Source organism: Cetorhinus maximus, chromosome 31 (assembly GCF_964194155.1).
Source record: "Cetorhinus maximus chromosome 31, sCetMax3.hap1.1, whole genome shotgun sequence".
Lineage (NCBI taxonomy): Eukaryota > Metazoa > Chordata > Chondrichthyes > Lamniformes > Cetorhinidae > Cetorhinus > Cetorhinus maximus.
This window is the reverse complement of record NC_135909.1, coordinates 14548262-14568506: the sequence shown is the minus strand read 5'-3', so window position 1 is coordinate 14568506 and position 20245 is coordinate 14548262. Positions and strand designations below refer to the sequence as shown.

Here is a 20245-nt window from a genome sequence, read left to right as displayed (position 1 = left end):
TGTAACTTTGTTGACAAGTCTGTTGTGTGAGACTTTATCAAATGCCTTTTGGAAATCCATGTAAACCACATGAACAGCATCACCCTCCCCAACCCTCTCTGTTACCGCATCAAAGACTCGGTGCAAACGGGAGATGAAACCGGGAAGCGGCGGCTGGGATGAGGGAGGCGCTGCACCATCGGCTTCATGGTGAAATCCCCCGGGTCCCTCGCCGATCGTCCGCCGGACCCGGAGGCTCTGATTCGGACTCTAAAAATCGGTGCTACTGAGGCTGCGTTCGACAACGCTCAGTTTTCGGGAGCTGTACCGCGCATGCTCGGCGTAGACAGGATTTCCGGTGGACATAGGTGCGCCTGCGCAGTGCGGCCCTTCTGTTCGAGATAGGCCGTTTTAAATCCCCCAGAGCATTCTGGGAAGCGTTTAGCGCCATTTCATTCTAAACAGCGACACGGGAGGAAAAGTTTGTGTTAATCGTTTCTGTGCAAGCTCTACAGCAACAAATCAGTCCCACTCCCCTTCTCCTTCACAATAGCCTTAAAATATTTTCCGTTCGATATTTACTCGTTTCACTTTTGAAAGTTTATTTTGATCCGGCTTCCACCACCAATTACGGCAAAGGGTTTAAGACCGCAACAACTCTCTGCCTTACAAAGAAATGACAAGGGATGATCCATTAAATGTGAAAGATGGTGGGGAGGATGGTCAGGACAAGGGAAGCCTATCGATGTTCTGGGAGAGAGGGAAGTGTTGAGAGCAGAGCTCGCGAAATGGAAAAGAAATGCTTGAGGGCCCTGTCAACCACAGAGAGGAGAGATAACCAGTTGAGAAAAAAGGAAGGTTAATTAGCAGTGTTGGTATGGAATATTACCTGTCCTCACCAAAATACTCATTCCAGCTGAAACAGTGATTTATCTCTAATTTCTTCAATTTAGCACCCCGCATTCACTGCTCACAATGGTGGTCTCATCTATGTTAGGCAGTTTCGGTGATTGCTTTGATGAACATCTGCTCTGTCAGCAAGTACGACCCTGAGTTTCCGATCTCCTGTGATTTTAATTTTCCATCTTCTCCTCACACTGACCTTTCTGTCCTCGGCATCCTGCAGTGTTCTAATGAATCTCAATGTAAGCTCGACAAACCGTGTCTCATCTTTAAATTGAGAACTTTACAACCTTCCAGACTGAATACTGAGTACAATTTGAGAATGTAATCTCAATCCCCATTGTGTATCTTTTCCATTGGATATTTTGGTTGAATTCACATTTTTCTCTTGTTTTTGCTTTTGGATGGCAGCTGTTCATCATGCCCTCATTCAGACCTTTGGTTTTGTTTTGTTTCTTTGGTTTTGTTACTTGCCCATTTACCTTAACCTTGCACCATCAACTCTTTTGTCATTTAACCTCTCCTGCAGTCCACCCTGATTTGGAAACCACAAGAGAAAAATGTTATATTAGATCTAGTAATAAGTAACGGGAGATAATTAATTCATTTTCTGACAGTATATGAGCATCTAGCAATGAGTGACCACATAATGTTAGAGGCAGAGAAAGGTCACAAAAGTGTTACAATTTTCACCTTAAGTAAGGTCGGTAAGGGCTGAATGAGCAGGAAGCTGAACACATTAAATTCCGAACAGCTACTAACAGGATAAAGGAAACAGTCAGAGGCTCTTAAAGGTGTTTTCTGTATAAAAGGTATTTGATGCAAGGACCAAGGAAGGAACTTCACTTTCCCAGTTTTAAACCAGTAATTAAGCTTGAACGCTGATATCTACCCAAATATTGATTAACTGCCTTTGACATGATGCTGTCTTCATTATGATGATTCTCCCTTCCTCGATGGTACATGTTGCAGTGTAGGAAGCTGTTGTCCAAATTAGCATGGTGAATTACTGCTGCTTGTCATATAGGTCGGACAGACTGCATATAATAAATATCAATTTCACTATATTTTCCCATCTCAGGAATTTCCCATTCAGGCAATGATGGGGTGAGAGTGAACAAGAGAAGAATATTCAGACTGTGCCAGCTCTTTGCGAGAAATGGGCTGGGCTCGGCTGGTGTGTGTTTGTAGCAATTGCAGCTAGTGTCCTTGTGTGAATAAAAGCAATTTGAGATATTTGTTGCACACTGAAATGTTTACAGGAAGCGAGATGCCAATTCTAATACCTACAAATGAGATAAGTTTGTGGGTTGCAGCAAAATGTTAATTTTAGTGAGTATATAAATAGCAGAGGATGGTTTCGATCCATCGACCTCTGGGTTATGGGCCCAGCACGCTTCCGCTGCGCCACTCTGCTGTATATTGTCATTAGGTGATGAATGTTAATTTTATGTATTAGGGAGCTAAATGGTCACTTGTTTCGTGCTTTTGAGCGAGAGAAGATGTGTTGGGTGGATCATCTTGGCTGCACAATTCCACTGCGTAACACCAGAAACAGACAGAAAAACACACACAGAAAGGCGGCAAGAGACTGTTAGGATACACAAGATGACAGAGAAAGACGCCGAGAAAATTAGCAAGACACAGAGGTGGAGAAACTAATCATTTTTGTAAACTGTTCCCAGCTGCACAGAGATGTCCCCTGTTTGTAATAATGACTCTTATTGTGTAACTGTGCATCGTGTAATGTAATTGAGCACCCTGTTGTGTAACTGTGCACCCTGTAGTGTAACTGTGCTCTCTGTTGTGTAATTGTGCTCCCTGTTGTGTAACTGTGCACTCTGTTTTGTGCATGTGCACTCTTTTGTATAAAAGTGCTCTCTGCTGTGTAACTGTGCTCTTTGTTGCGGGATGCTGTTCTCTGTTGTTCAACTGTGCTCGATGTTGTTTCCCTGTTCCCTCTGTTGTCTAACTTTGCCTTCTGTTGTATAACTGTGCCCTCTGTTGTGTAACTGTGCTCTCGTTGTGTAACTGCTCTCGTATAACTGTGTTCTCTGTCGTGTTACTCCGCCCTCTATTGTGTAACTGCGTCCTATATTGTTTCACTGCGCGCTCTGTTGTGTAATTATGTTATCTGTCGTGTAAATATGCTCTCTGCTGTGGTACTGTGCTTTCTGTTGTGTAGCTGTGTCATCTGTTTAATTGTGCCCTCTGTCGTCGAGCTGTGCCCTTTGTTGTTTAACTGTGCCCTTTGTTGTCTAACTGGGCTCCCTTGTGTAACAATGCTCTCCGTTGTGTGACTGTGCCCTCTGTTGTGTGACTGTGCCCTCTGTTGTTTAACTGTGCTCTCTATTGTGTAAATGTGCTTTCTACTGTTGAGAGATCTTCACCGTTGTGAAACGCGCTTTCCTGTCGTGCAAACGTGTTCCCAGCTGCGTAAAAAAGTTCTCTGTTGTTTCAAAGTGCTCCCTGTTCTGCAAAGATGTTCTCTGTTGCTCAGTGAGGGTGTTTTCTATTGGACAATTATTTTCTTTCAGGGCCTTAATTTTCCCTGTCATGTTAATGTCTTCCATGTTGTGTTCAGATGTTCCCTCTTCTTGAGTGAAAATCTGGTTAATTCCCAACTGGAAAACAGTCGTCAATTCTCAGCTGTACCTGTTACCTTCTAGTGATGAATGTGAATGTGTGATACATACTGAGAATACTGTTATTGGACTTGAGCGAGATTTGTTCTGTATGTGTCCGTCACAGATAGTGTTTGTGAGTGTAGGATTCATTCTGCATCTCAGTCTCTGGAACAATTTGTGAGCAGGGTTCCTTCTTTATGGATCAATACCTGGTACTATATGTGAGGGTGAGATTATGTCTGTATCAGGCCGTGGTACAGAATGTGAATGTGGGCATCATTCTGAGCCGATCAGACCCCATTACTGACAGGGGAAGTGGGATTATTTGTGTATCAGGCAGTGGGACTGAATGTGAAAGTGGGAATCATTCTGTGTCTATTATACACTATTACTGCCAGGGGAAGTGGGGTTAATTCTGTATCTGATTGACTCCGTTATCCTTACTATTATTCAGACCTTCGGGATAGAGGATGATTTGCTTCCACTCTCTCTCTCTCTCTCACTCTCCCTCTCTGAACAGAGTCAGTGTCTGATTGCACGACAGTGCTGCAGCACCCAACTACTGCAGAGCAAGGACTTGGATCATTTTACAACAATTTCCTGTCCTCCAGAAACAATCCACTGCTCCATGGATGGGACTGAGTGACCGAGCAGGGAGTTCTGTACAGTTCAAATTACAACTTCCCACTCTCGGAATCCACTTATGTTTTTATTTGTTCACGGGCTGTAGGAGTCGCTGACAAGGCCAGAATCTGATGCTGAGACATTCAGACCAGACCCTGCTTGAGTTGCTGCTTTTAATTTTCTGTTTTTTCGGATTGACTATTAATTGAAACAAATGCGTTGGTCTATTTTATATTTGCTACCTCACCTCTCTTTGAATTATTATCAATACCTTTTTCTTCCGACAGGCAAAAGTTTGATAGCAGCAGAATCGAAATAGTGATTCGGTGACAAAAGGAGAAGTGCAGCCAGCTCCTTCTCACACAGTAAGTACAGTATCACTCACAGAGAGCAGAGACACCAGTTCCACAAGCACCAACAACACAGTGAGATAAGAGAAAAATAGTGCAGATGCTGGAAATCGGAAAGAAAAATAAAAAATGCTGGAAAAGCTCAGCAGATCTAACCGCATCTATGGAGTGAAAGACATAGTTAACGTTTAAGAGTCATACAGACATGAAAGGTAAACTCTGTCTTTCTCTCCACAGATGTTGTTAGACCTCCTGAGTTTTTCCAGCATTTTCTGTTTTTGTTAGCACTAAATTAGTCCGGCAGTGAGCCCAAGTCTCAGGAATGTATATTCGTTCAAATGGAGCTGGAGATTGCGTGAACCAGATGGGTTTTTATCAATGTGACTTTCAAGGTTTTTTTGAATTTTTGTCACCATGATTTGATCCCTCACCTCCACAACATTATTCTGAGGGGGCCCTGATGTTTCTTGACACGGTAGGTGTGGAGAGGATGGTTCCTCTTGGAGGAGAATCTAGAACTCGTCGTCACTGTTTAAAAATAAGGGGTCGTCCATTTAAGGCAGAGATGAGGAGATTTTTTTTTCTCGCTGAGGGTCTTGAGTCTTTGGAACTCTCTTCCTCAAAAGAGGGTGGAAGCGGAGTCTCTGAATACTTTTAAAGCAGGGGTAGACTCTTGAAAGCACGTGGGTGAGAGGTTATCGAGGGTAGACAGGAATGTGGAGTTGAGGTTACAATCAGATCAACCATGACCTTACTGAATGGTGGAGCAAACTCGAGGGGCCGAGTGGCCTATTCCTGCTCTTTATTCCTTCTGTTCTTATGTTCATTAACCTGGAACTCTAGATTCCCGCTACGCCACCGTCTCCACGAATAAAACTGCCACCGAAACCAAACAGCCGCCGTTTAAAAAGTGCCCGTCCTACTTCTCATCTGGTGCCTGCAATAGCTGCTCCTTGTCTAACTCCCCACGTCCTGACTGTCCGGCTCTATTCCCACTCCTCACTGTCCAATATCAACAAACCTGGGGAGTGGGAACTAAACCAGGAATATTCACTGCTGCTTTGTGGAGAGAAAGCAGCAATGATTTTCAATAACAGCTTCTTGCCATTTTGTCTCCCTCCTCCCAGGAGGCTGCTGTTTGTTCCATTCCCCCAGGACCGGGGTCTCTCCATTGGCGGCTCTTCCTGTCCCAGGTGGAGCTGGGGGAGAGCAGCGCCCACACGCTCTTCCGCTCCCACCCATTGAGCTCTGGTGGGTCGGAATGACGCAGAATTCTACAACATTTCGTGGAACAATTTTGTTTTGAAACGTTCTCCAATTCACTTATGTCCGAGATCAGCAAAAGATGTGGAGCTCCCGAGAAAGGGAACGATGGAAATTAGGACTCGCCCCCTTAAGAATTTCAGCTTGGGATCTTTCTGTGCAGCCTTTTTGCTGTTCAGGGGCCCGTCATCACAAAGCAATCCTGCAGAATCACTGGAGGAAGCCGGTAGTCGGGGTGTTTTCTAGGACCGTGCAGGAGTTAATATCTGTCAGGAACTCTAACAGATTCGTTCAATCCGAGTGAAACACTCACTCACTGAGAGTGATACCCAAAGGCCCTGAGCTGCAGGGAGTACAACAGGGAACCGAGGGTTAAACATGGGCCACTGTTTCTCACTCACTGACACTGTCATTGAGACAGAGAGACATAGAGTCATGGAGACATTGCTGCTCAGAAGGAGGCCATACGGCCCATCCAGTCTGACTGTCTGTAGAATAATCCAGTCAGTCCCATTCTCCTGCTCCATTCCTGCAACTTTATTTCCCACAAGCGCTCACCCAATTTCCATTTGAAATCATTGACCATCTCCGTTTCCACAATGCCCAGAGGGATCAAGATCCAGGTCATTACCCGGAGTGAGACAAATTTCTTGCACACATCCCCCCTGTACATCTTGTCTTGAATTTTAAATCCGTGCTGCCTCATCCTTCTGCTCTCAGCTAATGGGAACAGCTTTCCTTTGTCAACCTGATCTAAACCTGTTATAATCCTGTACACCTCTCTCAGACCTCTCCTCAATCTCGGTTGCTTCAAGGAGAGTAGCTCCGGATTCCGCAAACAAACCTTGCAGCTGTAATCCCTCATGCCTGGAACTATTCTGATAAATCTCCTTTGCATCCTCTCAAAGACTCTCACATCCTTCCAAAAACGTGGTGACCAGACATGTAGGCAATATTCTAGTTGCAGCTTAACCAGAGCTTTATAAATGTTAAACATAACGTTCCTGTTTCTATGCTCAGTAACTCTGTTGATGAAACCAAAGATCCCATCTGCTTTCTTAAATACTCCTTCAAAATCTCCTGTCACCTTCAAAGATATAAAGACTCTTGGTCCCTCTGACCTTGCACAATTTTTAGAACTGGACCATTATGTTCATACTGCCTCATTTCTGTTAAAATACAGCATTATTCCTGCGTGTGGGATTAATGATGTGTCCCTGTTACAATATCATTAAGATCTGAGACTGCAGCTTCTGCCTCTCCATGAGAATCTTTCTGGATAACACCAGAATTTACAAGGATTTCTGCAACTGATGCATTGTCTGTGTCTCACCGCCCTCACTCACTCTGTCTCTGTCTATCCCTCCACCCCCTCTCTCTTGAACTCCACATGAAGGCGCAATACTGTTGTTTAGTGGCTGAGTGCACACAGTCTATCTTCAAATCACAGAATCACAGAATCACAGTGCAGAAGAGACCCTTCGGCCCATCGAGTCTGCACTGACACGTGAGAAACACCTGACCTACCTACCTAATCCCATTTACCAGCACTTGGCCCATAGCCTTGTATGTTATGACGTGCCAAGTACTCACCCAGGTACTTTTTAACGGATGTGACGCAACCCGCCTCCGCCACCCTCCCAGGCAGTGCATTGCAGACCGTCACCACCCTCTGGGTAAAAAAGTTTTTCCTCACATCCCCCTAAACCTCCTGCCGCTCACCTTGTACTTATGCCCCCTTGTGACTGACCCTTCTTCAAAGGGAAAAAGCTGCTCCCTGTCTATGCCCCTCATAATCTTGTACACCTCGATCAGGTCGCCCCGCAGTCTTCTCTGCTCCAACGAAAACAACCCAAGTCTATCCTACCTCTCTTCGTAACTTAAAAGTTTCATTCCAGGCAACATCATGGTTAATCTCCTCTGCACCCCCTCCAGTGCAATCACATCCTTCCTATAACGTGGCGACCAGAACTGCACACAGTACTCCAGCTGTGGCCTCACTACGGTTCTATACAATTTCAACATGACCTCCCTACTTTTGTAATCTATGCCTCGATTGATAAAGGCAAGTGTCCCATATGCCTTTTTCACCAACCCACTAAGATGCCCCTCCGCCTTCAGAGATCTATGGACACACACGCTAAGGTCCCTTTGTTCCTCAGAACTTCCTAGTGCCATGCTACTCATTGAATACTTCGTTGTCAAATTACTCCATCCAAAGTGTGTCACCTCACACTTTTCAGGTTTAAATTCCATCTGCCACTTATCTTCCCATTTGACCATCCCATTGATATCTTCCTGTAGCCCAAGACACTCAACCTCACTGTTAACCACCCGGCCAATCTTTGTGTCATCCGCAAACTTAGTAATCCTACCCCCCACATAGTCATCTATGTCGTTTATATAAATGACAAGCAATAGGGGACAGAGCACAGATCGTTGTGGTACGCCACTGGCTTCCACTCACTAAAGCAGCCTTCTGTCATTACCCTCTGCCTCCTACAACTAAGCCAATTTTGAATCCACCGTATCAAATTACCCTGTATCCCATGTGCCTTTGCCTTCTTTATAAGTCTCCCATGTGGGACCTTGTGAAAGGCTTTGCTGAAATCCATATAAACTACATCAACTGCACTACCCTCATCAACACACCTGGTTACCTCCTCAAAAAATTCAATCAAATTTGTTAGGCATGACCTCCCTCTGACAAAGCCATGCTGACTATCGCTGATCAAAACTTGCCTCTGCGAGTGGAGGTAGATACTCTCCTTCAGAAATTTCTCCAATAGTTTCCCTTCCACTGACGTGATACTCACTGGCCTGCAGTTCCCTGGTTTATCTCTACAACCCTTCTTAAATAGCGGAACAACATTAGCTGTTCTCCAGTCCTCTGGCACCTTCCCCGTGGCCAGAGAGGAATTAAAATTTGGGTCCGAGCCCCTGTGATCTCCTCCCTTGCCTCCCTCAGCAGTCTGGGACACAAATCATCCGAACCTGGAGATTTGTCCACTTTTAAACCTGCCAACACCAGCAATTCCTTGTCAATCGCTATATCGATTTGCTTAAGTACCTCGCAGTCTTTCTCCCCGAGTTCGATACATTCATCCTCATTCTCTTGGGTGAAGACGGACGTGAAGTATTCATTCAAAACTGATGACCTCTGACTCCACCCATGGAATGCCCACTTGATCCCATATACTATTTCCCTGGTTATCCTCTTCCCATTGATATACTGATTGAATATCTTGGGATTTTCCCTTCTTTTACCAGCCAGAGCTCTCTCATATCCCCTCTTTGCTCTCCTAATTGCTTTCATATGCTACACACTGCACTGTCTGTACTCCACTAATGCCTCTGCTGATTTGCATTCCTTGTACCTGCTAAAGCCTCTATTTTCTATCTCATCTTAACCCGAATATCTCTGCTCATCCATCGTTCTCTGGGCTTGTTACTACTTCCTATCACCCTAGAGGGAACATGTTGAACCTGGACCCACTCCATTTCCTTTATGAACACCCCCCACTGTTCCTCTGTAGATTTTCCCACAAGTGACTGTTCCCAGTCTATCTTGGCCAGATCTTGCCTTATTTTACTAAAATCCACTCTCCCCCAATCCAAAACATTTTTTTGCAACTTTTCGATTTCTTTGTCCATAACAAACTTAAACTGTACCATGTTGTGGTCGCTATCACTAAAATGCTCGCCCAGCAGTACCTCAGCCACCTGTCCAGCTTCATTCCCCAGAATTAGGTCCAGCAATGCACCGTCCCATTTTGGACCCTCTACATATTGACCTAAAACGTTCTCCTGTACACATTTCAAGAAATGCACTCCATACAAGTCCTTAACACTCTGTCTATCCCAATTAATGTTGGGAAAGTTGAAATCACCTAATATAATCACCCTATTATCATTGTTTATACCCACCTCCAAAAATTGTGCACATATTTGCTCCTCAATTTCCCGCTGACTATCTGGGGGTCTATAATAAACACCTAATAATGTGATTGCCCCTTTTTTATTCCTAAGCTCTACCCACAAAGTTTCATTCGATGCCCCCTCCAATGATCAAAAGTAAATTTGCCTGTGAACAAGATAATAATTTAAACCAGTTTCGGGTTAATCCAGGCACAGCTGTGATTGGCTGCAGCCTCCTGAATCTGGGGAACAGACACTGTGAGCAGCTCCAGTCTCAGAGGTTTAACAGTTACTGAGCTAGGAAACTACAACTAATCCCCGAGAATCCACAGCTCAGGCCGAGAGGAGAGGAAAGCCTGTCCTGGGAGCGGTAAATCTGAGACCAAGTTTGTCCTGTCAATGTGTAGATGTGAACAAAAATAAAAATACCTGGAAAAACTCAGCAGGTCTGGCAGCATCTGCAGAGATGAACACAGTTAACGTTTCGAGTCTGTATGACTCTTCAACTAAGAACTAAGTAAAAACAGAAAAGAGGTTAAATATAAGCTGGTTTAAGGGAGACGGGGTGTGGGACAGGTAGAGCTGGATAGAGGGCCATTGATAGGTGGAGATAGCCAAAAAATGTCATAGACAAAAGGTCAAAGAGGTGTGGAAGGTGGTGATATTATCTAAGGAATGTGCTAATTAAGGGTAGAAAGCAGGACAAGCAAGGTACAGATAGCCCTCGTGCGGATGGAGTGAAGGGAAGGGATAGAAATAGGTTAAAAGATAGAGATAAAACAATGGACGGAAATACATTTAAAAATAATGGAAATGGGTGGGAAAAGAAAAATCTATATAAATTAATGGGGAATAAAAACGGGGATCAGAAAGGGGTTGGGGATGGAGGAGAGAGTTCATGATCTAAAATTGATGAACTCAATATTCATTCCAGAAGGCTGTAAAGTGCCCAGTCGGAAGATGAGGTGATATTCCTCCAGTTTGCGTTGAGTTTCACTGGAACAATGCAACAGGCCAAGGACGGACATGTGGGCATGAGTGCAAGGTGCAGTGTTGAAATGGCAAGCGACAGGGAGGTCTGGCTCATGCTTGCGGACAGACTGAAGGTATTCTGCAAAGTGGTCACCCAGTCTGCGTTTGGTCTCTCCAATGTAGAGGAAACCGCATTGGGAGCAACGAATGCAGTAAACTAAATTGAAGGAAGTGCAAGGGAAATGCTGCTTCATTTGAAAGGAATGTTTGGGCCCTTGGATGGTGAGGAGAAGGTAAGTAAAGGCCTTTACTTATGCACCTTCTGCGGTTGCATAGGAAGGCGCCGTGGGAGGGGGTTGATGGAGGAGTGGACTAGGGTGTCCCGGAGGGAACGATCCCTGTGGAATGCCACTGGGGGGGGTGAATGGAAAATGTGTTTGGTGGTGGCATCATGCTGGAGTTGGTGAAAATGGCGGAGGATGATCCTTTGAATGCGGAGGCTGGGGGGGGGGGCGTAATAAGTGAGGACAAGTGGGACCCTATCATAGTTCTGGGAGGGAGAGGAAGGTGTGAGGGTGGATGCGCGGCAGATGGGCCGGACGCGGTTGAGGGCCCTGTCAACCACAGTGGGTGGAAAACCTCGGTTAAGGAAGAAGGAAGACATGTCACAGGAACTGTTTTTGAAAGTGGCATCAGAACAGATGCGACGGAGGCAAAGGAACTGAGAGAATGGGATGGAGTCCTTACAGGAAGCAGGGTGTGAGGAGCTGTAGTCAAGGTAGCTGTGGGAGTCGATAGGCCTGTGATGAATATTGGTGGACAATCTATCACCAGAAATTGAGACAGAGAGGTTAAGGAAGGGAAGGGAAGTGTCAGAGATGGACCATGTGAAAATGATGGAGGGGTGGAAATTGGAAGCAAAATTAATAAATTTTTCCAGGTCCCGACGAGAGCATGAAGCAGCACCGAAATAATCATCGATGTACCAGAGAAAGAGATGTGGGAGTGGGCCGGAGTAGGACTGGAACAAGGAATGTTCCACAAACCCCATAAAGAGACAGGCATAGCTGGGGCCCATGCGGGTACCCATAGTCAAACCTTTTATTAGGAGGAAGTGAGAGGAGTTTAAGGAGAAATTGTTCAGTGTGAGAACAAGTTCAGCCAGACAGAGGAGAGCAGTGGTGGATGGGGATTGTTCGGGCCTCTGTTCGAGGAAGAAGCGGAGAGCTATCAGACCATCCTGGTGGGGGATGGAGGTGTAGGGGGATTGGGCGTCCATGGTGAAGAGGAGGCGGTTGGGGCCAGGGAACTGGAAATTGTTGATATGATGTAGGGTGTCAGAGGAATCACGGATGTAAATGAGAAGTGACTGGACAAGTGGAGAGAGAATGGAGTCAAGATAGCAAGAAATGAGTTCCGTGGGGCAGGAACAGGCTGACAGTGACATTGTATCAGCGAGAGTGTGTTAAAGGGGCGGGCGGGTTAGACTAATGTCATTGTGTTTGTGTGTCCGGCCTCAGCGCCAGGTTTCCGAGTCTTTCTTGTGCAAAATCACAAGATTTCGCTGTCATAGGATCGCGCTGCTCCCCTGCTTAGCCCTGAAGAGAGAATTTAAGGCAAAGTTTTCGTTAATTTCAAGATTTAAGTGGAAACACAGAGAAGAAGTCAGCGCTCAGCTGAGAGGGCGCGATCAAAGCAGCAAAGAAACGGGTTTAAATCGAAATTGCTGCATTTAATTCGGATGGAACTTTCTCGACAACAAACATTCAGATTTTGTTAACAGGAGGAAGCGAGTGTGGGAATCTGAAATGTCCAATTTGTACTGGAATTGGGGAGTTTATGAGGAGAGAGAAACACAGAGAGGCTGGAGGAGCCGGGAGCTGACAGCAGGTTGTCTCTGCCCCGTCCGCTCTCTGTGTTTAAGTTGCTCTGAGCCGCCACCACTGGTTTCATTTCTGATCCAGTTCTGACTGTCAGAGAGATTTTCCACACAGTCTCAGATATGACTGATACTGCAGCCGCCGAAACGGCTCCTCCAGCCGCCGCCACTCAAGTCAAATCTCCCAAGAAGAAGAAGGCGGCTTCCCGATCGAAGGCAGCCGGTCCCAAGTTAGGCGAACAGATCCTCAAGATTGTGGCGGGTTGCAGCGATCGCAAGGGGATGTCCCTGGCCGCGATAAAGAAAGCTTTGTCTGGCAGCGGTGTCGATGTGGGGAAGCTCGGCTCCCAGATCAGGCTCAGTATCAGGAGGAAGGTGGAGAGCGGCTCCCTGGTGCAGGTAAAAGGACAAGGCGCCTCCGGCTCCTTCAAAATCCCTAAGAAGGAATCCCAGGGGAAAGTGGGAAAGAAGGAGAAGAAACCAACAGCCAAGAAATCTTTAGTAAAGAAGCCAGCGGCCAAGAAGGTGAAAACAAAGAAACCAGCAGCTAAGAAATCTCCAGCCAGGAAAGTAGCAGCCAAGAAATCCCCAGCGAAGAAAGCAACAGTCAAGAAAACAAGCAGCAAGAAGGCGGCAACTCCAAAAAAGGCGGTGAAGAAAGCAGCGCTGAAGGAAAAATCTCCCGCCAAGAAGGTGACGGGCGGAAAGGCTTTAAAAAAAGTGGATAAATCGAAGGCCAAGCCCAAAGTGAAAGCAGCAAAGACTAAGAAAGCAGCGCCAGGAAAGAAATGAAACCAGCCGAGCAAATTGTAAACCTCTGAACACAAAGGCTCTTCTCAGAGCCGCCCACGTCTCTCAGGAAAGAGCTGATCCCCGAATCAAATGTCCCTGTCCCGGCGCTGGGAGCAGGTTTCACACTGAAATGATTCATATTAAATTGAAAATTCCCGGTATCTCACTGACATGCACTATACCCATCCCCTCCCCCACTCTGCAATAAAACAGCGGTGTCCGTGCCCCATTGTAACTGGGGATTTGTTCAGCTGCTCTGTCAGTTTCTCCTCGTTTCCTTTTCACAGATTCAGAATGAGTATGTGTAAGTTAGTAACCCGAGAAACCCCGCGTTACAACTCAAAGTCCAACACATGAGTTTGTCTAATTCAGCTGGAGTGAGGTGTCGGTAAACTGCTCAACCCGCCTGGAGGGGAGGTGTGTGGGGATAGAGCAGAAGCTGGGAGTGAAGTGGAAACGGACGGATTTGACAGGGTATAGTGTATGTACTTGGGCGAGAGTAGTACTGAATTTTCTTTGTAAAGCTCTGTATTTAAAAGCTGCGGGTCTCTAGAACCGTTGAAGATGAAGTCCCAATCTATGAGTTTTGTGCCGAGCGCTGTGTTAACTTCCATTGTCGACAATCTAAAAAGAAATGTCGGTTCGAGCAGGCAGGAGGCGGAGCTGGTTTATCAAAGACAGTCCTTCCTCTGTTCTGTCTGTCACTCAGTCTCCTCCCCGCTCCGCCTCTCACTCTCTGTCCCGTTCTCAGTCAGGTCGGGGCAGGCTCTATAAATGTGAAGCAGCTCGTCTCATACTGCAGCGATCTGAGTGAAGAATCATCATGTCTGGCAGAGGGAAAGGAGGCAAAGGATTGGGTAAAGGCGGAGCAAAGCGGCACCGCAAAGTGCTTCGTGATAATATCCAGGGCATCACCAAACCAGCAATCCGCCGCCTGGCTCGCCGTGGCGGTGTCAAGCGGATCTCGGGTTTGATCTATGAGGAGACTCGCGGGGTGCTGAAGGTTTTCCTGGAGAATGTGATCAGGGATGCGGTCACCTACACTGAACACGCCAAGCGCAAGACGGTCACTGCCATGGATGTGGTGTACGCTCTGAAACGCCAGGGCCGCACTCTCTATGGTTTCGGCGGCTGAACAACTCGACCCTTTCTACCAAACACACAACAAAGGCTCTTTTAAGAGCCACCCAAAACGTCACATTAAGAGCACAGACCTGGGGACGGGATCGTGAAATCTAAAGATGAATCAAACCGCTTTAGCATCATTTCGTCCTCTTTCGGTCACTAGGTTATTTATTAAGGTTGTTGATATCTTAAGTGGGGAGTGGAGCGGTGTATTACCTCCCCACTCTCCCACTCCAATATAGTGGAAAAATGACTCACCCCATTTTCTCTGCAATATCTATTAAACCGTGACCTGAATAAAACCCACAGTTCATGATGCTTATGTGTGAGACTCGGAACAGTCGGCATTCACGGTGATTCCGCACATCAATAGCTTTCTACCCGCCTGTTATAAACAGAGCAGGTAAAGAATCCGAATTGAAAGCGGGTTGGAAGGCATGTCGGGCGATTTCATACTAGTGTCTTGTGCAGCGAAGCTAGTATTTTTAACGAGTAATTTTTAGGTCTGGCAGTATCTGTGTGGGGACAGAGTTACCGTTCCGCTTCGGCATGACGCTTTTTCAGAGCCAGAATCAAATGAGTTCACACAGTGAGCAGCCCTTTCACAGACTCTGTGAGTGGCTCTGAAAAGAGCCTTTGGGTTATTAGATTAAAGAATGGCCGCTTCACTTGGTTTTCGAGCCCGCAGCGGCGCTGGTTTTCTTGGGCAGCAGCACGGCCTGGATATTAGGCAGCACCCCGCCCTGAGCGATGGTCACCCCTCCCAGCAGCTTGTTGAGCTCCTCGTCATTGCGGACGGCCAGCTGCAGGTGTCTGGGGATGATGCGGGTCTTCTTGTTGTCCCGGGCCGCGTTACCGGCCAGCTCGAGGATTTCAGCCGTCAGATACTCGAGCACAGCAGCCAGATAGACCGGGGCTCCGGCACCCACACGCTCAGCATAGTTGCCCTTTCTCAGGAGCCTGTGAACACGGCCCACCGGGAACTGCAGTCCAGCCCGGGAGGAGCGAGACTTGGCCTTGGATCGAGTTTTACCGCCGGTCTTTCCTCTTCCAGACATTTCACAATCTTACAAACACTTTCAGAGAGAATGAGGAAATCCTCTCACATTCGCTTCTCTTATAGCTTCGGGATGAATGGTGCTGCGGGAATTGCTGATTGGTCACTTTGTGCTGCGTCTCATAATGTTGTTCACATCACTAACCAGATATCTACTGAACTCACCAATCCGGAGACTCCACGGAGTGAGGGCGGAAAATACCGCCTCCAAATTATCAGATTCCAACCGTTTTTTTTCAAATTTTAAAGCCCGCCAAACGTAAGGCAACAAAATAAAATTGAAAATTGTACTAATAGGCAATGATTACTTCATTTTTAAAGTGCAGAAATGCAAGAATCTCTCTTTCCCAAATGTACAGTTTATCTTTATCTGTCCGTTTCTGATTTTCAGTCTGTGTTTATCTATATCTGAAAACAAGCCGGAAATAACGGCGCCAAATTTACAGAATCCAAACTGTTCTTTCATTCAACATCGAAAAGACCACCGATATATTTATAAAACAAGAAATAGATTTCATATGGAAAGTCACATTAATATTTGACTCGGTCTGACGCCAAAGTTTTAAAATTATCCCGTCCCTAATGGGAATATTTCACATTTTATCCCGAGTTCCAGATTCGATTTTGGAATCCGGGATCCGTTCGGGGTTAATTTCGATTCTTTCTTAACACACAACAAAGGCTCTTTTCAGAGCCACCCACCGCCTCACAGAGAGAGCAGAGACCTGGGAACGGGAGCTGGGATGGGCTGTGATCGGGAATGTTAGTGCCTGATTTGTTCTGACGGGGAATGTACTGAGAATCTCAGTTTGCTCGTTGTTTACTTACCCGGATGGCACATTCTGTACTGACGTGACACTACTGTAGTGAAAAGTCTCTCCACTGCTTCATGTTTACGAAAGGTTTTGTTCTAGATGAATAATGGGTCGGTTTGTAATGACAGGACCCGGCGGTTCCTCTGACATCAGCCGTTCAATCCGCCAGTGGAGTTGAGGTTACAATCAGATCAGCCATTATCTCATTGAATGGCGCAGCCGGCTCGGTGGGCTGAGTAGCCTCCTCCTGCTCCTAATCCCAATATTAGACTCAGACCGGGAATAGGGGGAGATTCCAGCCGCTCCCTTTCCGCGCTCTTTATCGGCATGAACAGCCCAGAATGAGGGCAATGGGAAGGGGTCTGATGCCCCCAGCACCGTTTCTATTTTATTACCCATTCCAGCCCTATAAGCGAGCAGAGGTTTTTAGGGTTGGTTGTGCTGTATGGAGCAATGGACAGGCCTTCAATTTTGCCTGGGAAATTCAGCACTGACTTTACACAGTTAAAACAACAGACTGGTGTTTCTGTCCAAAAATGAGCAGGTTCATCAGGATGATGCCGGGTTTAAAAAATGCCGGGTCAGGTTGAATGAACCGGAATTTCATTGGGATTAGGAAATAGTGAGTGAGTGAAAAATCGTATTTTTAATTTTATAAAAAGGGAAGAACGAAGTCTATTGTCGAGACGGGAAACGGCTGCAAAAAAGGCGGAATTTTTGAAACGGGCAATTAAAAACAACTCGACCAATGGGGACATGAGTTGCCAGGGATTAATTCATTGGTTAGATTTTGGATAAAACTGCCTGGGCGTAAGGCTGCAGCCAATTACTGTTCGGGGCGGTTCCTGATAGAGTTTAAAAAGGCGGATTGTAGAGCAGACTGTATTAATAGTTCTCGCATCTCAGGCTGTGGTGAATCTGTTCAGAAAATGGCCAGAACCAAGCAGACAGCGCGCAAATCGACCGGAGGGAAAGCTCCCCGCAAACAGTTGGCTACCAAAGCGGCCCGGAAGAGCGCTCCAGCCACGGGCGGAGTGAAGAAGCCTCATCGCTACAGACCCGGCACTGTGGCTCTGAGGGAGATCCGCCGCTACCAGAAATCCACCGAGCTGCTCATCCGCAAACTGCCCTTCCAGCGCCTGGTGCGAGAGATCGCTCAGGACTTCAAGACAGACCTGCGCTTCCAGAGCTCGGCCGTCATGGCCCTGCAGGAGGCCAGCGAGGCTTACCTGGTGGGGCTCTTTGAGGACACCAACCTGTGCGCCATCCACGCCAAGCGAGTCACCATCATGCCCAAAGACATCCAGCTGGCCCGCCGCATCCGGGGGGAACGCGCCTAAAACCCGGCTTCAGCACCAAGTACAACAACGGCTCTTTTAAGAGCCACTAAATCGACAGATGAAAGAGCTGCGATCTCCTGTTAAACACCAGCTCTTACCTCGCTCGATGATAATTGATTCTCTCTTGCACCAGTTCCTTTGTCTTGTCGACATCGCTCTTGTAGAATTGCGAGATTACCGACGATGCCGTTGTCAATTGTAGCGCAGATTAGAACTGCCGAAGGGATCTGGGATTTTTTTTCATTGATTTGCGGCATTTAAAGTGCGTGAATAAATAAATCCCGTGCGCAGGGTGAGGTGCGACTTGGAAGCTAATACCCATTGTCATTATAAGGCAACACTATGAACATGAAGCGAGTGTCCGAGAGTAACCCTCCAGTGCTCGGATATAGTTGATGGTTGTCATTAGTCAGTTACACAGCAAAGAAACAGGCTGCTCGTGTTCGTGCCGGACTGACAATCCTTAATTAATCCTTGCCTCTCCAAGTGGAAATTAATTCTGTCCCTCAGAACCTTTTTCAAAAGTTTCCCGACCACTGATGTTAGATTCACGGGCCTATAGTTCTCTGGTTTTTCCCTACCACCCTTCTTGAATAATGGTGCCCATTTACTGTCCTCCAGTCCGTTCACCTCTCCTGTGGCCAGAGAAGATTTGAAAATTAATATCAGGGTCCCTGCAATCTCCTCCCTTGCCTCCCACAACAGTCTGGGATCCATCTCATCTGCCCTTATAGGAAAGATGTTATTGCACTAGAGTGATCATAACATTATACAGCACAGAAACAGGCCCGTCTGCCCATCCTATCCCTGCCGGCCATCAAGCGCCTATCTATTCTAATCCTTTTCTCCGGCACTTGGCCCGTAGCCCTGTATGTTCTGGTGTTTCGAGTGCTTATCTAAATACTTCTCAAACGCAGTGAGAGTTTCTGCTTCGCCATTAAATAGTGGTGCACAGTCACTTACAAATTCGGAATGCAGCGGACAGATGATAGGTCACCCTTTCACTGATCATGTGAGTGGCTCTGAAAAGAGCCTTTGTGTTATTAGATCCGCGGAGTGAGGGCGGAAAATACCGGCGCCAAATTATCAGATTCCAACTGTTTTTTTTCAAATGCTTAAAGCCCGCCAAAATGTAATGCAACGAATAAAGGAGAGTATCGCTGTCTCTTTCCCTAGTCTAGTTTGTCATTATCAGTCTGAGTTTATCTGTATCTAAAACAAGTTGAAAATAACGGCGCCAAGATTATAGAACCCAAGCAATAGTTTTTATTCGACATCGAAAACTCCGCCGATATATTTATAAAACAAGAAATCTATTTCATAAAGAGAAAACAATCTTTAGTAGCTAACTCGGTCTGAAGACAAAGTTTTTAAAATATCCGTCCCTGATGGGACTATTTCATATTTTATCCCAAGTTTCAGATTCGCTTTAAAATCCAAGGGTCCATTTGCGGTTAATTCCGGTCCTATTTGAAATCCGCTAACTAGCGGCCTTAAAGCCTCTCCACATCTTTCTACAAATGGACGGTATATTGTAGATATGCGTGAGCCAAAAGTGAACATTGTTGGTGTAAATTTGCCAGCGTTGAGTCTGAAGGTTCCTACACATCTGAGGCTGATAGGAAATGAACTGATCGATTATTGAGACCAAACTTGACTAGAACTGGAAACTGATGCATTTGCGTTTTATTCCCTCTCCAAAGCAAGGGAAAGGGGCCGAATATGAACGCGTCTGAGAACAAAGCGCAGAGGGTCAGCGGGCAGTCATTAATTAATGGAGAATTATAAACAAGACCCAATGATCGAACAGGCGATAAATCTACATTAACTAGAATATCTGTACTGAAGCCTGATTAAAATAACAGTTCGAAACTTATCATAATCGATACATGACAAATTAAAAAATAGAGATGATATAGTTTTTTTGGAGAGATTGTGGGTGGCTCTTAAAAGAGCCGTTGTGTTTTGAATGTTTTTCAGTCCATTGTGGGGTTTTACTTGGAGCTGGTGTACTTGGTCACCGCCTTTGTCCCTTCCGACACGGCGTGCTTGGCCAGTTCCCCGGGCAGCAGCAGGCGCACGGCGGTCTGGATCTCCCGGGAGCTGATGGTGCTGCGCTTGTTGTAATGGGCCAGGCGGGAAGCCTCACCCGCGATGCGCTCGAAAATATCGTTCACGAACGAGTTCATGATGCTCATGGCCTTGGAGGAGATGCCGGTGTCGGGGTGAACCTGCTTCATCACTTTGTAGATGTAGATGGAGTAACTTTCTTTCCTGGATCTTCTCCTCTTCTTGCCGCCCTTCGCGGGCAACTTTTTCAGCGCTTTCTTGGCGCCCTTCTTGGAAACCTGCGCTTTCTTCTCATCAACCATGATCACAATCAGCTTCAGACACAGAATAACTCAAAACGCGGTCGAAACTCGCATTTTATAAACAAAACCCGATACCTATGCTAATGAAGGATGGGTGAATGTCATGTTCCCGATTGGTTATTTCACATCGAGGTCAAGTCGTGATATTTTACATCTTTCTGATTAGTTAGTTTAAAAACACAATCACATTTATTGGTCCTTCAATCCACAAACTCTCTCAGCAGTCAAA

General features: G+C 46.2%; 3 protein-coding genes and 1 non-coding gene across 4 annotated transcripts in view; 2 read left to right on the top strand and 2 right to left on the bottom strand.

Annotated features, from left to right (window-relative positions):
- The window catches only part of LOC144670292 (histone H2AX-like), a 297255-nt gene that overhangs the window by 204559 nt on the left and 72451 nt on the right, over positions 1–20245 (top strand). The gene's annotated exons all lie outside the window — the stretch shown is intronic.
- Positions 2228–2299, bottom strand: trnam-cau (transfer RNA methionine (anticodon CAU)). Its single transcript has one exon. It is a non-coding gene; the product is annotated as a tRNA-Met (tRNA).
- LOC144670224 (histone H1-like) lies at positions 12639–13307 on the top strand. Its single transcript, XM_078532711.1, has one exon. It carries the CDS (start codon positions 12639–12641, stop codon positions 13305–13307), a length of 669 nt encoding a protein of 222 aa, XP_078388837.1.
- LOC144670485 (histone H2B type 1-M-like) lies at positions 19546–20016 on the bottom strand. Its single transcript, XM_078532976.1, has one exon. The coding sequence runs from the start codon at positions 20014–20016 to the stop codon at positions 19639–19641; it is 378 nt and encodes a 125-aa protein (XP_078389102.1). The 3' UTR covers positions 19546–19638.